The sequence below is a fragment of the Callionymus lyra genome, chromosome 8 (genome assembly GCF_982586985.1).
Source record: "Callionymus lyra chromosome 8, fCalLyr1.hap1.1, whole genome shotgun sequence".
Lineage (NCBI taxonomy): Eukaryota > Metazoa > Chordata > Actinopteri > Syngnathiformes > Callionymidae > Callionymus > Callionymus lyra.
The window spans coordinates 22,112,724-22,127,286 of record NC_141825.1 but is presented as its reverse complement, the minus strand read 5'-3'; the positions used below and the strand labels follow the sequence as shown (position 1 = coordinate 22,127,286).

The window sequence follows — 14,563 nt, the reverse complement described above, 5'->3', positions numbered from 1 at the left end:
AAGAAAAGTCAGAGTTTCAACATTTACAATGTTTGGTCCATTTCTATAGAAGAATATCAGTGACTTTAGAACATTAGATCTGATTGAACATCTCACCTCCTCCGTCTTCCGTCTCAAAATGAGCTCCTGCTGCCTCTTCTGAGCCTCCAGTAACTTGAGTTGGTGCTGACACCAAAGAGAATAAAACTTTAGACTCAAATTGAAGCAACAATTTGTGGTCGTGTTTACTGGTAAAAAAAAAAAACGACACAAACAGATGAGCAAGAAAAACAACCTCCTGTTTCCGCTGGTCCTTCTTTAAAGTAGCAATTTCTCGATTCCTGCGGGACTCGTTCATCCTGTTTTTCTCCTGCTGCTCCTTCATCTGCTTCATCAGACGAACCTGGGTCCAGAAAAGATGGTGAACTCGGGTCACAACCGGGACATGAAGAGACTCACTTTTGTCTTCTTCATCTCCACCACGTCCATCTGGAGCTTCTTCAGCTGCTTCTCGTACTGCGACTGGTTCTTCAGGAGGCGAGCGTGTTCCTTCTGAGCCGACTGCAGCTTCTGCATCTCCTTGTTCATGATGCTCAGCTTCTTCTCGTACTCGTTCTTGATCTTACGCGCCTTGTCATCCGAGCCGCTCTCCACCGAGCCTGAACCAGAACATTCCAGAGAGAAGTTCTGAATCATGGTGATCACTTCACTCAATTCTCAGAGGGATATTCAACTCATTAATTTACCCCAATTTCTTTCTTGTTACTGATGACTAGGATTATTTTAAGCGTTTCTAATACAGAGCATTTTACTTTATTTATTGACAATAAAGCCATCACATCAACAGTTTCCCCAAAATAGAAGTAAAATAAAAAATATAAAAAATAATAATAATTTGTAAATAATAATAATTAATAAAGTTTATTTTATTTTTTTGAATGGAAATAATTTCAAAATAAAAGGTTTTCTGGACCATCTCACTGCAAATGTGTGAGAAGTAGAAGTAAGCAAGTGTCCATTATTTCCTCCTCTTAAAACTTTTACTTTGAAATAAGAGGAAGTAAGACAGAAACAACATTTGGGCACATTTACGTAACGTTTTTGAAAAAATGATTGAATGTAAAAAGAATCAGTGCAGTTCTGGTCAAGTACTTAACTGGTCAACTACATAAAAATCCACAAACAAACACAGTCACACTAATTCTGCAGTCATAGTTCAATCATCAAAAGTTACCATGAAAACAAAAACATTAATTAACCCTTGTGTTATGTCTGGGTCAGGGTGACCCAAATGCCTGAAAACAAAAGTGTTTGTGGTATCCCTTGTGTCGTCTCTGGGTCCAGGTGAATGACCCCCGTGGCTTCCATAAATACATATCCAGTGGTGGAGGTAGTTCATCTTGACCCAGAAACAACACAAGGGATACCACAAACACATGTGTTTTTCGGGCCTAAGGGTCACCTTGACCCTGAGATGACACAAGGGTTAAAAAGATGCCTTCAAAGACTTAAGTAATGCAAAATTATACCCATAAACAAATCTGTGAAATATATATTTAGTATATCAAACACATTTTATAAGAATATCACAAATGAATACTACTTTTCTATGAAGGTGAAAACAGAAGTGTTTCTCACTCATATTGTGCAGGACTTTGTCTCGCTCCAGCTGAGTGTCTCTGATCTTGCACTGCAGCATCATCAGCTTCTGCTCGTACTGCTGCTTGAGCGTGTGCAGGCGTCTCTGGCTGTTCTCCAGCTCGTCGATCAGCTTCTGCTTGATGGCGATCTCACAGGTGATGTTGGCCAGATCAGCCTGGAAGTTCTCTATAGCCGAGGGAAGATTAAAGCCATGATGAACTGAAAAGTTTGGGTTTTTTTTTAGACATTTTCTTTGTTTCAAACCTTTCTCGTCCGACTCGGAATCAGAGTCATCGGAACTCTCCTCCACGTCCATCTCCTCCTCTTCCTCGTCTTCTTCCTCGTCTGCCTCCTCGTGGTCGCTGCCCTCCTGGACTTCCTGCGAGATTATACGTGGCATCAGTTTTTCTCAAGCTACTTCAAGATGTCGCAAAAAAAATATTTTAAAATTAGACAACAGAAACACAACAGACAAAAAATATACTATTATTTTAAATCATTCTTCTAAGGAAAAATAATTCTAAAAAATGACACCTCAGGATTAAACATAATTGTATATAATAAAATAATTAAATATAAATAAAATAAAATCATTGGTCTTCAATGAAACCAAGAAAAACTAAAGATTCAAATTAAATTTAAATATAAAACTTGATCATGGAAATGCCTTATAGCAGTTTTTTGTCAGTACAATTTCAAAGCTTTTGGTGTAGGACCTAAAGTAGTTATTATCAAGAAAAAACTGAAAACTGTCAAGATATCAGCTTTTAAATTAAACTTTGATCAGCTATTTTTCTTCTTATCATTACATTAATCCAGACAAATGTATCTTAGGTTTACTGAGACACAGATACAGTACTTTACCATGTTATGAAAGTCTTCATACACAAAATAAACTCAACATATAGTTTTTTCTAAAGTATCTCAATACAGTATATTGCATTGTAAGTAAGTAAGTAAGTAAGTAATATTTATTTATATAGCGCTTTTCCAGACCAGGGTCACAAAGCGCTTAAACAATAAAAAAAAAAAGGTATATATTATAAAGATCAAGATAATACTGAGAACAACACAGGAGTTCGAGAAATTCAAGGAAAAGCCTGAACAAATAGAAACGTCTTAAGATGTTTCTTAAAGGAGTCAGTAGATCCATCAAGAGCAAAGAGAGAGAAGATCGTTCCAAAGCTTAGGAGCAACAGCCTGAAAAGATTTCTCTCCTCTGGTCCTGAACCGTGTTCAGGAACCATAAGTAGATTCTGATCCACAGACCTCAGAGCCCGAGCTGGGGTGTAAGGCTGGATCAGATCAGTGATGTAATTGTGATATCGTATCACTAAATTCTTGCCAATACACACAAGAAGTACATTTATTTTGTTCATCTCACCATTTCTCCATCTTCATTTACTCGCTCTGATGATTCCTTCTCAGTTGCCTTTTCTTGATCATTATCAGGGACTTCATCCTTGGTGGCACTGAAAGATTGAACGAGAGAAACAGTGACATCACTGAAGATCAAAAAGAGGGTTAGTCAGGAGGATAAGACGGGAAGTAGTTTTTAAATTAGACATTAAAAGAATTACTGAGGTTGCTTCGGCAAAACGTGAGAACGTAAAGATGATCATAAAAGATTACACTGCCTTTTGTACTTCGTGCTGCAAACAATCAAGTCAGATTCCCATGAAATTAAAAAGATATTTTGGATTATTGTCCAACAAATGGTTGGAAAAGACAGTGTATTTTCTTTAAAAATAGAGATGAATGGTAGAGCAAAAGAAACGAACATCAATGGGAAATTATTCCATCAGACATTGATGGATAAATGGTAGATAAACTCATTTTTGAAATTATAATTCGTATTCAAAATTAGTTTGATGTGATATTACGGAGATGTGAACCAAAAATGAAGCATCTCCATCGTTCTTTTGATGAAGATCTTGGTTTGTTATAATTCATTATAACAACAGAGTAGTAACACATTCAAAAGGAAACATGAAGCTAGTAGTCAATGGGATGCATCTGTGGACAAATGCAGTTAATGTCAGACAAAGCTCTTCTCAGTCCAGTGAGGTGAGCTCTGTATGAAAGAAAAGATGGCAGGGAAGCAGGGAGAAGCTGGGGATGACAGAACTGGGGTGAGGGGGTGGAAGTTCTGACGAACCTGGAGTCCTCAACCTCCTCCCTTTCCTCCCTCTCCCTCTCCTCCAACAGCTGCTGGAGTCTTCAAGGAGAGGTCAAGGGTCAAAACCAAGGACGGTAGCAAGAGATGAATGACAGAAGGAAGAATGAGGGAAAGAATGGTCAGAAGGCCTCGAGCAGTGGAGACGTCACTGATAAATGAAGTCGTATCACAACAGGGTTGTTATTGAAATACTGAGGGTTTTTATAGTAAATCTATGGTGGTCAAGAAGTGTAAGACGAGTCATGAGAACATTTATCATTTTAGGAAATTATGATTTTGTTTCAGAGCAGGACGAATTGACAATTTCCCTTAAACATATTTAGACACATTTGGTTGAGGAAATTGTTGTATTGTTTTAGGAAATTTTAGAAAAAATAACATTTTGTTTCAGCGTTTGTAATTTGTTTGAGGAAAACTGTACATTTTTCAGATAAATTGATATTTTGTTAGAGAGTTTTTAACACAAAATTGTAAATTAGTTTTGGATTTTTGTTTCAGAGAAATGTGTATATTTGTTTCAGAATATATATTATAGTTTGTAAATGTGTTCCACCGTTTGTAAATTTGTTTCAGGAAAATGAAGAGTTTGAATCAAAACCACAATTCCCTGAAGCGAATTTACAGAGTTTGTCAATTTTTTTGAAAGAGTTTTTAAAATTGTTCCACAGTTTTCAAATTTTTTCAGAATTTGTAAATTTGTTACGGATTTTCTAAATTTTTTAAGAAAATTTTGTTTAAAAGTTTGGAAATGTGTTTCAGTGTTCTTAAATTATTTTCAGGAAATTGTTCTTTTGTTTAAGAGTTTGTAGATTTGCTTCAAGAAATTGTTATTTTGTTTAAGAGTTTGTAAATTTGGTTTGGACTTCTGGGCCACCGTATAAATCAGCCTTTGCTGTGTTTTTTCTCTTCAAACCCGACTTGACTTTCTTTTCCTTGTGATATAAAAACAACAGGAAGAGGCAGAAAAAGTAAAATAGGGCAAATACTTCAAACTAAAGTAGCTTCAGCAGCAAAGCAACTCAAGGAGATACACAATTACAGTATATGTTGTCATTAATACTCATGTTCTCCCGGATTGTTTCAACATATTCCGTTTGTAAACCGTTTTACCTCTTCTTCTTTTTTTTCTCCTTCTTCTTCAGCTTCTCCAGGTCTTTCTTGGCGAGTTCGATGATGTCCGAAGTCTCCTTCTCCGGGGCGAGCATGGTGGTCGTGGAGAAGGACCCGGGGCCTCCGTAGAAGGACTGTCGGTTCGATGCTCTGGACAAGTTCTTCCGCAGATTCTCGTTCACGGCTTCACTTTCCAGAAGTTTCGCTCTGATCACACACAGGAATCATTTGGTTGAATCATTGATGTGAAAAGGTATTGTTATATTATTAAAAAAGTATTTAAGTATTTAAAATATATTACGGAAAAAATAATATTTACCTCAGCTCTTCTATTTCTTTGATATAACCCTGGATCATGTTGCCTATTTCTTCACTTCCTCCTTCACCTGGAAAACAAAGAGAACAATTTAAAAAAGAAAACACACAAACTAAAACTTTTTTTTAGTGCGAGATTATTGTTTGCAACAGAAAACAAGTGCCATAATAATTACATGTATGGTGTCATTTCCTGTGTTGTTGCCTTAATGTCCTATAAGTAAGAGCATCATTAAGCATCTTTAGTTGCAAAGTAATTTTCAAAGCAGCAATACGCAAGATTGAAATGTTGTTGATGGCTCCCTCTAGCGTCAGATCATGGAAACTGCAATAGTGTAGCTCCTGTTGCCAAAAACCCAGAAAGAAAGTAATTAACTAATTATTATTTGTTAAGACTCTTGGTGTTTCAAATTCATTTTCAGTTCTGCAGCGACTAACCGGCTGTCACTAAGTAGAGCAGTCCGTAGAAAGGTATCATGGGAGTTCAGTTTTATTGGCACCATAAGTTAGGTGAGTGCAGCGTTTCATATAAAAACACCCAGGCAAAAATAATGTTATGTATTTGTGCTTTTTAAACCAACTCTCACGTGAATATCAAACGATCATGGAGTTTCAGTCATACACACAACCATGACATGTTCTCCTCACCTGCTCTGGCCAGAACCTGGTTGGCCTGGTCACTGATCAGCTGGGTGAGACGCGCCCGCTGAGCGTCGATGGTCTCCTGCATGGCCTTCACTCTCACCCTCAGGTTGCCGTTTTCCGTCTGCAGCATGGAGTTCTCATGGAACATGTCGCTGAAACTCTCCACCCCGTCCTCACCGGTCAGCCGTTTTCCCTGTAGAGAAAATTGACAACGTGCTTTGGTATAATATTCAAGACACAATTTAAAGTTATTATTTTTTTTCCTCACCGTCTTATACTCCATCAACTCGATCTGCAGTCGAGCGATCTCTGTCCGCAGGGCGCTGATCTGTTGACTGGCCTTGTCCTGGTTCACCACCACCTTGTTCTTGATGTTCCTGGCCCGGTTGGCATATTTAAGAGTGTTGAGAGTTTCCATAAAATCCCGGTCGGATGGGCTTATGCAGGCGATCATCATAGTTTGGCTGAAAGAAGAACATTGTTTAGATAAAAAAAAGAATGAAAAATGTTGCCAAGATAACGCATTTATCAAAACAAAAACACCAAACATTACATCTAATTGAAACAAATCTGACGATATGATGCGTATCACAATACAATACGATATATTGTGATACTGTAGTAACAAGGATATATTTGTAGTATTGTCAAGTACTTGACTCTGGTTTAATTTACAGACCACATGACTCTTGATGAAGTCGTAACTGCTTTCATTTGTTTTGAAACCAAAATATGTCCAAAAATCAGCTTTAAAAGCTGCTGGACTCCACTGTATCCTCTCGTCCTCAGTCACCGACAGGATTTCATTGTTCCTTTAACTGCTCATCATGTAAAGAAATATTGTAAATATGTATACAATTTGAAAGCTATGATCATTGATTCTGTACCAAGACAAAAAATATTGTGATGTATCGAGGTATCGATATTTTCTCACACAGCTAATAACATCACTATTTTTGATTAAAAGAGTAAAAGGTGCTACTATTGATTGAAATCCGAATAAATGTGAATAGAGAAACAAGATAAGCTTTTAACAATAATTCAGACCTGTTTCCTCCCAGTGAGTCCTGCAGCAGTCTGGTCAGTTTGGAGTCTCTATAAGGCACATGTGAGGATCTCTTGCTTCGGTCTCCTAAAGCACTGATTACATTTCCCAGTGCAAGCTGAAGGGAAGAAAAAAAGATGTCAAAAGTTAAATCAATTATAACATTGTTTAAGCTTCATTATTGTTCTTCATTTCATCATTAAAAATCATTTTGGGCCCATCTTTGTGTGCCCTGCGACACACTGGCGTCCTGTCCAGTGTGTCCCTTGCCTCTAGCCTTATGAAACTGGGATCGGCTCCCTTCCACCCCATAAGCATCACAGAAAATGAATGAATGCATGAATAAATAACCTTAAATAACTGTTTTTTGTGACATCGTTCTAAAGGTCAAATCAGCTGTATGCATCTCCACCACTAGATGTCAGTGTCGCTCAACGTTGAAACACGAGAGATGACGTATTCACCAGGCCACAGTTGATAGAGATGCCCTCTTTCGCTCGGTCTCCCGTCGCTCCGGTTCTCTTCAGCCTTTCAGAACCAGCCAGATCCACAAAGTGAAACTTGGCCGTGAGCGTCTCGTATTCGTCAACCTCAGAGTTGCCGTTGGAGACTCTGTTGTCGGTCTCGTTCTCTTGCTGCGGAAGGACAAAGAGAACGATTTATTGATGCATTAAAACACGTTTTTAAAACTAGTTTCCATCAGTCCATCCATCTATCTACGTGTGTGTGCGTGTGCACAACATAAATAATTAAAATACAAATAATAATATATAAATCTGTTATAATGATAACAGGTGTGTTTTTGGTTGAAATAATTAATTTTAGAATAGAATAGAAAATGTTTATTCATCCCCAGAGGGGAAACACACTTTTACAACAGCACAGTGGAAAAAAATAAAGTGCAAGGAAAAAAGAAATAATAAAAGAGATAATAAAAAAAATAAAATAAAAACGATCTTAAAGATATACAAATTATTTACAATATTAGAAATTTAACACTATTAACAAAATAAGATAAAATAAAAAAATAATAATAATAAACACACGAGAAGAAAAACACACTACGGATTAGCATCAGGATATTTAAAGTAGAGAGTTAAATATCCTGACACCAGTTGGGATGAAGGACCTTATATTTAAGATATCATTTGCAGGTCATGATAACGTACATTGTCGGAGGCACAGACTCGGACTTGGCACAGGTGGATGGTGAAGATGGCGTGTGACCTGGAGCTCTGCACGTTCATCTCCGTGCTGGCGGTGGTCCGAGACAGAGCGCCCAGCTTCAGACATTGCATCATCTACACGAGGACGGACGGGGAAAAACAATGGTCCGACACATTTTTATTTAAACCATGGTCGCAGGAAAAAAACACCAAACTTAATGTAATCACTTAGAGACTAACAAACTGTATGTGTAGGTTTTGAAAATATTGAAAAAAAAGTGACTATTAGAAAACTAAAAAAAATGTCAAACTTTTATTAAGAAATTACTGAATTTAATTAATCAAAAACATAAAATTGAATTTTATAAAAACAATTTCAACTAAAAAATATATATATATAGATAGATAGATACTTTATTCATCTCCTTAGAGAAATTCACAATATATATATATATATATATATATATATTCAATAAAAACAAATGCCATATTTAATATACAAATCATTGAAATCAATTCATCAAAAGCATAGTTTCAACATTTGAAATGTTAAATATATATTAATAAAGTAGAAGTTGCAATAGGTTTTTAAATCAAGTTTTTTTTTTCACCTCGGCTTCAGAGGACACAGCTCGGGTGGTCACCCCTACGGTGTAGATCCCTCCGCTGGCGTCCTCGTGAATCTTTATGTGAGATTTCTGCTTCATGTCTCTCGTCGAATCAAACAGATCCAGGACTTCCTCGTTGTAAAGCTGAAAAATAAAACAAAAAAACAAGCCACAAGTTTAAGTAGATATTAGTTATGAAGCTTCATGAAGCTGTGTTTTTAGAGCTCATTAGGTGGCGCTGTTGGTTTAAAGATTATGGTAAATTTGATTGAAATAGAGTTTCATCTAGTGGGCTCTTAAAATAAGACAAGGCTTCAAGATAATCTGGAGCTTGTAATCCATGCGTTTGTTTCTTCTCGCCTGGACTATTGCAACAGTTTATTTTCATGTCTTAACAAGAAGGATGTGTCTCGCCTGCAGTTGATTCAGAACTCTGCAGCGAGAATTCTGACCCGCTCTAGTAGAAGAACTCACATTTCTCCGATCCTTAAAACTCTTCACTGGCTTCCAGTTTCTTCCAGGATCAACTTTAAAATTCTGGTTCTTACTTTCAGATCTATTCATGGTCAGACTCCTCCTTACATCACTGATCTGATCCAGACTTACACCCCAGCTCGGGCTCTGAGGTCTGTGGATCAGAATCTACTGATGGTTCCTGAACACGGTTCAGGACCAGAGGAGAGAAATCCTTCCAGGCTGTTGCTCCTAAGCTTTGGAACGATCTTCCTCTCTCTTTGCGCTTGATGATCTACTGACTCCTTCAAGAAACATCTTAAGACTTTTCTATTTGTTCAGGCTTTTACTTGATTTTCTGGAACTCCTGTTGTGTTATCAGTTTTATTTTACCCTTTAAAGTATATACTTTATTGAGTATTGTTTTGATTGTTTAAGCGCTTTGTGACCCTGGTCTGGAAAAGCCTTATATAAATAAAAATTACTTACTTACTTACACTAAAGGTGTGATATCTTATCAAACAAATGACTTTAAATCTTTGTTATTCCTGGTAATTGGATATAATTGAGAGGTTTGTATTGATGGTAAGACATCAGGAGAGAAACGTTGAGCAACTACTGCATGTCAGAGCTGCATCTTCTTGTCTCGTTTCAAATCCTCGTCAGGAATTTGGACACTGTCAGAGAGTGACAGGGCTGCACAACTGCGCACTTGCATCACTCCTGCTCACTCCTTCAATCCAGGCCTGTGCCATTAACCCCCTCCATGCCCCACCGTGACAGCTCCTAACCCCCGATGACAGCTGCTGCACTTCGATTGTCAGTCTGGATATTTTCAAGGCATTCTCGCTGGTGTTAAAGCGTGTCAAAAAGAACAGATATCCACCTGACCTCTGACCTCTACTGCACCATTTCATCAACACCTGCCTGAGAATAAGACACACCAGATGTTAGCTACCTCTAGGAACTGAGCGTTGATTTTAAACTCTGGAACTGGACGTCCCTGCTCCTGGGCAGCCTGCCGACGCTCCTCGATACCCTTGAAAAGATGGTGGACGGCACGAGGGATGATGCCCAGCTCCTCCTCCACGATGTTGATGTCAAATCCAGTGCCCATGGTGTACGTCTTCCCTGAGCCCGTCTAGAATGAACCACAAGACAATATTATCTTTTTTTAAAGTAGCATTACAGCATTTATTAAAGTATGTTCTGAGATTCTCGCTCTGGAAAAGAGACTTGCAAATGAATTAGGATCACTAGAACTATGACCCATATATAGTAACATAGAAATACTATGGATTTTATCTTCCTCATTTCATTTTTTATTCTCTAGAAGTGGAGCTTGACAAACTAATGTATTAACAAACAATCATAAAATGTAGATATAGTTCATATTGGCATCACATTGTGGGGGGGTCACTGTTTTGTTGGCACCATAAGTAAGGTGGGTGCTGTAATGAGTGATTTTATCTGTGGTTTAAATAACCCGTTTGCAACAGTTCACTGCAGCTTGATACAATATATTTAAGTACGTAGTGCCATGTGCAAAACAAAAAAAACAAAAAACTTGAAACGGCGAGACCGTGGAAGGTGAACTGCAATATGGTGATTGAAGTGTCTTTTTTATGACCAGTGTTGAGAAGAAGAAGTATTACATATCTGCTGTGTCTCAAATCGCATACTACTCTAAGTATGCTAGAAGTTAGTATGCATCAGTTTAGTGTACGTACTAACTAGTACGCAAATCCTCCACAGATAGTATGTCTCAAATCAAACACTGCTGCTACACACTAACCGGAAATCACATGACCGCTTCTTCTTCTACTTCTATTTAACGATGTTTCAACCAGCTGTTTGAACGCTATCGCCACCTGCTGGCAGCACGTTTTGCAACTTTGGAAAAAGAAATAAAGCAAAAATATGAGAATCTAAATAATCGCGAGATATTTAAGCTGGTATCAGCAGTGAAGACGTGTTTATCCTCCTACTGCTGCTGAAAATGCACCTGTAAGTATATTAATATATATGCATTTATATATGAAGTAACTTCCGTTTAAAACGTCACTAAGATGGCGGCTGTTTAGTGTGTTTAGTGTCCATCGAACCATGCTCAGTTTTGTGGGCGTGTTATTACGCCAATTTAGTGTGCATGGCGCACTAAATTTCGCATACTAAGAATTGAGACGCACTAACGCACTAAAAATACTAACTTTTAGTACGCTAGTATGCGATTTGAGACACAGCATTACTATTCACAACACACCAGTGATGCCAAGTCACTCAAGATTAGTAGCTACAAGTGTAGGTCAACAAAAAGTAGGTCAACAGTGATGAGAGCTGAAGAGTGCAGAGGCAATGTAAACACATTTAACATTGATACTGCTGTACTGTGTGTGTGTGCGTGCCTGTGTGTGTGTGTGTGTGTACAGCATTTGTGTGAGAGTGTTTCACTTTAATGCTCCATGCTACTTAGTCACTAGGCAACCAGGATGAGGCAAAGCGGGTGGGAGGTTGGGAGGTCCAGTCTTTAATGTCAATCGGAAATATTTTTGTCGAGAAAAAAGATAGTTTAAGATTAAAAAAAATGACGCTTTAATGGCCGCTAAAGAGATAAACACCTCATGAAGAATTTTAAGATGTGTCCTTTGTCAACATTACACAGAATAAACACATTATAATGTAAAAGTACACTTGATTTCTTTCTAAAAATAAAAAGGTTCTGCATTAATTATGAGAAAAAAATAATCCTGCTGGTTCGTGTTCGACCTGGACTCTCTGAACCTGGTTAAATACGTCTTAATATTATGATTCCATACCGGCCTGTGCTACTGTTCCTATAGGGCCTCGTAAAATCCTTATGGGATTACAGGAGCCTGAGCACCTCATGATGAAAAACAAGCACTTGAAATATGCCATAAACAATTGCACATGACTGTAAAAAGGCACACAAGATAAGCTACTAATACTCTCTTGGATTGAATTCTATTGAATATGAAAGAAAGAAAATGTTTTTTAAAAAGTATATATTCTCTTTATAACGTTTGTTTATCCATTGTATAATTGTTATAATCCCATTTTTCATTCTTCTTCATCTGGACATCCTGAAGTAAAAAAGTAGTAGACCATGATCTACTGAAATATATAACAAAAATATACATTTTAATTTAAAGAATATCAAAAAGACTGGGATAGAAATAATAAGAATGTGAGAAATAAGGATAAGTAAACATTTGACTAGTAGTTGATCATTATATAAACACAACTTGAATGATAGCAATCATCAATAATTATGTTTATCCTAAACTTAATTGATGCGTCTGGATCGTACTTAATACTACACATTTAAAAAGGGTTTTTTTTACTCATTTCAATTGCATTTTAAAGTTTAACAACCATCTGGTGCAATGCACTGTATATTAGAAATCAGTTATTATTAACACATCATTTAACACCATTAGTTTCTGTTCTAACAAAGCAAAGTCGGTAAAGCGAAGAAAGGCATCTTTCATCTTTAAGTCTATTGATTCCATCTCTCTTTAAATACACCCGAGACATGCTGGCAGCTACAAAGTCACTTGTGAACAAAGACCAGGGAGACAAAGACTCGCCTGTCCGTATGCGAAGATGGTGGCGTTGTAGCCCTCGAAGCATCCCTCGATCAGCTTCTCCGTGCAGGCGCTGTAGATGGACTCCTGCTGTGAGTCCATGTCGAACATGTAGTCATAGGTGAAGGCCTTGTCCTTCCCCAGGATCACCTGAGGCTCTCCGGGCATCACGTACGTGCAGATGTGACATCCTTCGATCTTCTCTTTGGCCAGCTGAGGGCGAACCCTGCATCCAAGACAGAGAATAGAACAGATGAGTCATTAAAAATGGTTAAAGACACAGAAATATCAATTCAATTGATGGGTTCTTCTTCAGGTATTAAGTTATCATCGGGCTAGCTAGAGATGTCCAGTCCTCCAACCAGAGCAAGCCATCTTGTTTATAGTGTTTGTGTTTTTCCTTTTTGTTGTATTTACACATATATTGTTTTTTTCTCTCATATATCCTGAGCAAAACAGGCGTGATCAAGTCCACACCGGAAAAGATTTTATAAAGCAATTTAAACAGACAATGTTTTGGCTGAAGGTTAGATCCAGTAGCTCGGTTATCTATTGGTATTGCTTGGTGGCACTTTTCTCTTCTCTGAATATACATATATATATACTGTATATATATTGAATTTTTGAATTATTGGAATAAAAATATTTAAAAAAGAATAATTTAAATAATCATTTAAAAAATATTCAAAAATTTGGATTCAAGTGTTTAAAATATAATATCAATTCAACATTTCAATATAGATAATATTAAACGTAATTATTAAATAAAAAATAAAAAAAGAATTTAACCTTATGATTGAACTCAGTCATTTAACAAAAACAAATTTGACATTTAAATACACAAACTTTTTTTTTAATTATCAAGAAAAAAATTATTCAATTTAAATGTAAAATATAAACAAATGAGTTTCAGTACAAAATAAAAAAAATGTAAACACTAAATATTCTGATGGCATTCAGATACTTCACTTAAGGGTGTTAAATTACAAGTTAAGCAACAGGGGGGGTAACAAATAGACAGCCAAACTGTCAAAGGTTTATACATCACAAATCAAACTATAATATAAAACAGTTAAATAAATTATACATTTCCCTAATAATTCATGCAGTTGTATCCTATTAAATTCAAATAATTATTGGCAATCTAATAGGTGTAACGGCTGGTTCACACACACAATGACATAAATAGAGTGATGTGAGCAGGGATGTGGAATAATCCTGGATTACTTTTGTCATATTATATAAATCACCATCATGCTCCCAGTGATCGCCAACAGTTGTTTGGCAACGCACTGCAATGGTAGAAAGTCACCTCACTTTCTAAACCGTCTCCTCCCGATTTGTTCATTCCATTTACAGCCTCACTAACAGTTAACAAATGTTGAATATTTGCCAATGAAACACAAACAGTTGGTGATGCAGTGGGAGAGAAATAAGAGAACAAAGTGACAGTGTTTCAGTGACGACGGCCAGCATGAGCCAGAGACTGTGACATTCACAGACAAAGTAACAGGAAACATCACTGTCTGGCTCTTATTCAAATCCACAAAATGAATCTGCCACCAAAATAAAAGTGGAAACAGCAGCAAGAATGGGATTGTTTTCTCTAAAGATGTTTAATAGATTCAATTAAGTGCTCATGACATGTTGCTTGTTTTTATACACCAAAACGTAAACATAAAACATTTTAAAACATTTTTTTTCTTATTTTCACAATACCATATTGATATTCAACAGCACTATATACATTTTCCCCACATTTCTTCACATTTTATTTTTATTATACTTCTTTTATGGTTAATATTTGAATAAAAAAA

The 14,563-nt window shown here is 36.8% G+C and overlaps 1 protein-coding gene across 7 annotated transcripts in view; it reads right to left on the bottom strand.

The window, feature by feature from the left end:
• Positions 1–14,563, bottom strand: part of kif21a (kinesin family member 21A) — a 48,203-nt gene that overhangs the window by 20,100 nt on the left and 13,540 nt on the right. For 4 of the 7 annotated variants that reach the window (XM_087797316.1, XM_087797318.1, XM_087797321.1 and 1 more), the window contains exons 2-17: positions 12,750–12,972; positions 10,100–10,282; positions 8,692–8,832; positions 8,084–8,215; positions 7,379–7,549; positions 6,917–7,032; positions 6,138–6,333; positions 5,873–6,062; positions 5,229–5,295; positions 4,910–5,116; positions 3,005–3,092; positions 1,885–1,999; positions 1,618–1,806; positions 439–638; positions 275–382; positions 97–165 (exon numbers count right to left, since the gene is read on the bottom strand). In XM_087797316.1, coding sequence (XP_087653442.1) covers positions 97–165; positions 275–382; positions 439–638; positions 1,618–1,806; positions 1,885–1,999; positions 3,005–3,092; positions 4,910–5,116; positions 5,229–5,295; positions 5,873–6,062; positions 6,138–6,333; positions 6,917–7,032; positions 7,379–7,549; positions 8,084–8,215; positions 8,692–8,832; positions 10,100–10,282; positions 12,750–12,972 — 2,395 coding nt within the window. Of the gene's footprint in view, positions 1–96; positions 166–274; positions 383–438; positions 639–1,617; positions 1,807–1,884; positions 2,000–3,004; positions 3,093–3,778; positions 3,839–4,909; positions 5,117–5,228; positions 5,296–5,872; positions 6,063–6,137; positions 6,334–6,916; positions 7,033–7,378; positions 7,550–8,083; positions 8,216–8,691; positions 8,833–10,099; positions 10,283–12,749; positions 12,973–14,563 lie in introns of all 7 variants that reach the window. The other 3 variants (XM_087797315.1, XM_087797317.1, XM_087797319.1) reach the window with 1 other exon arrangement.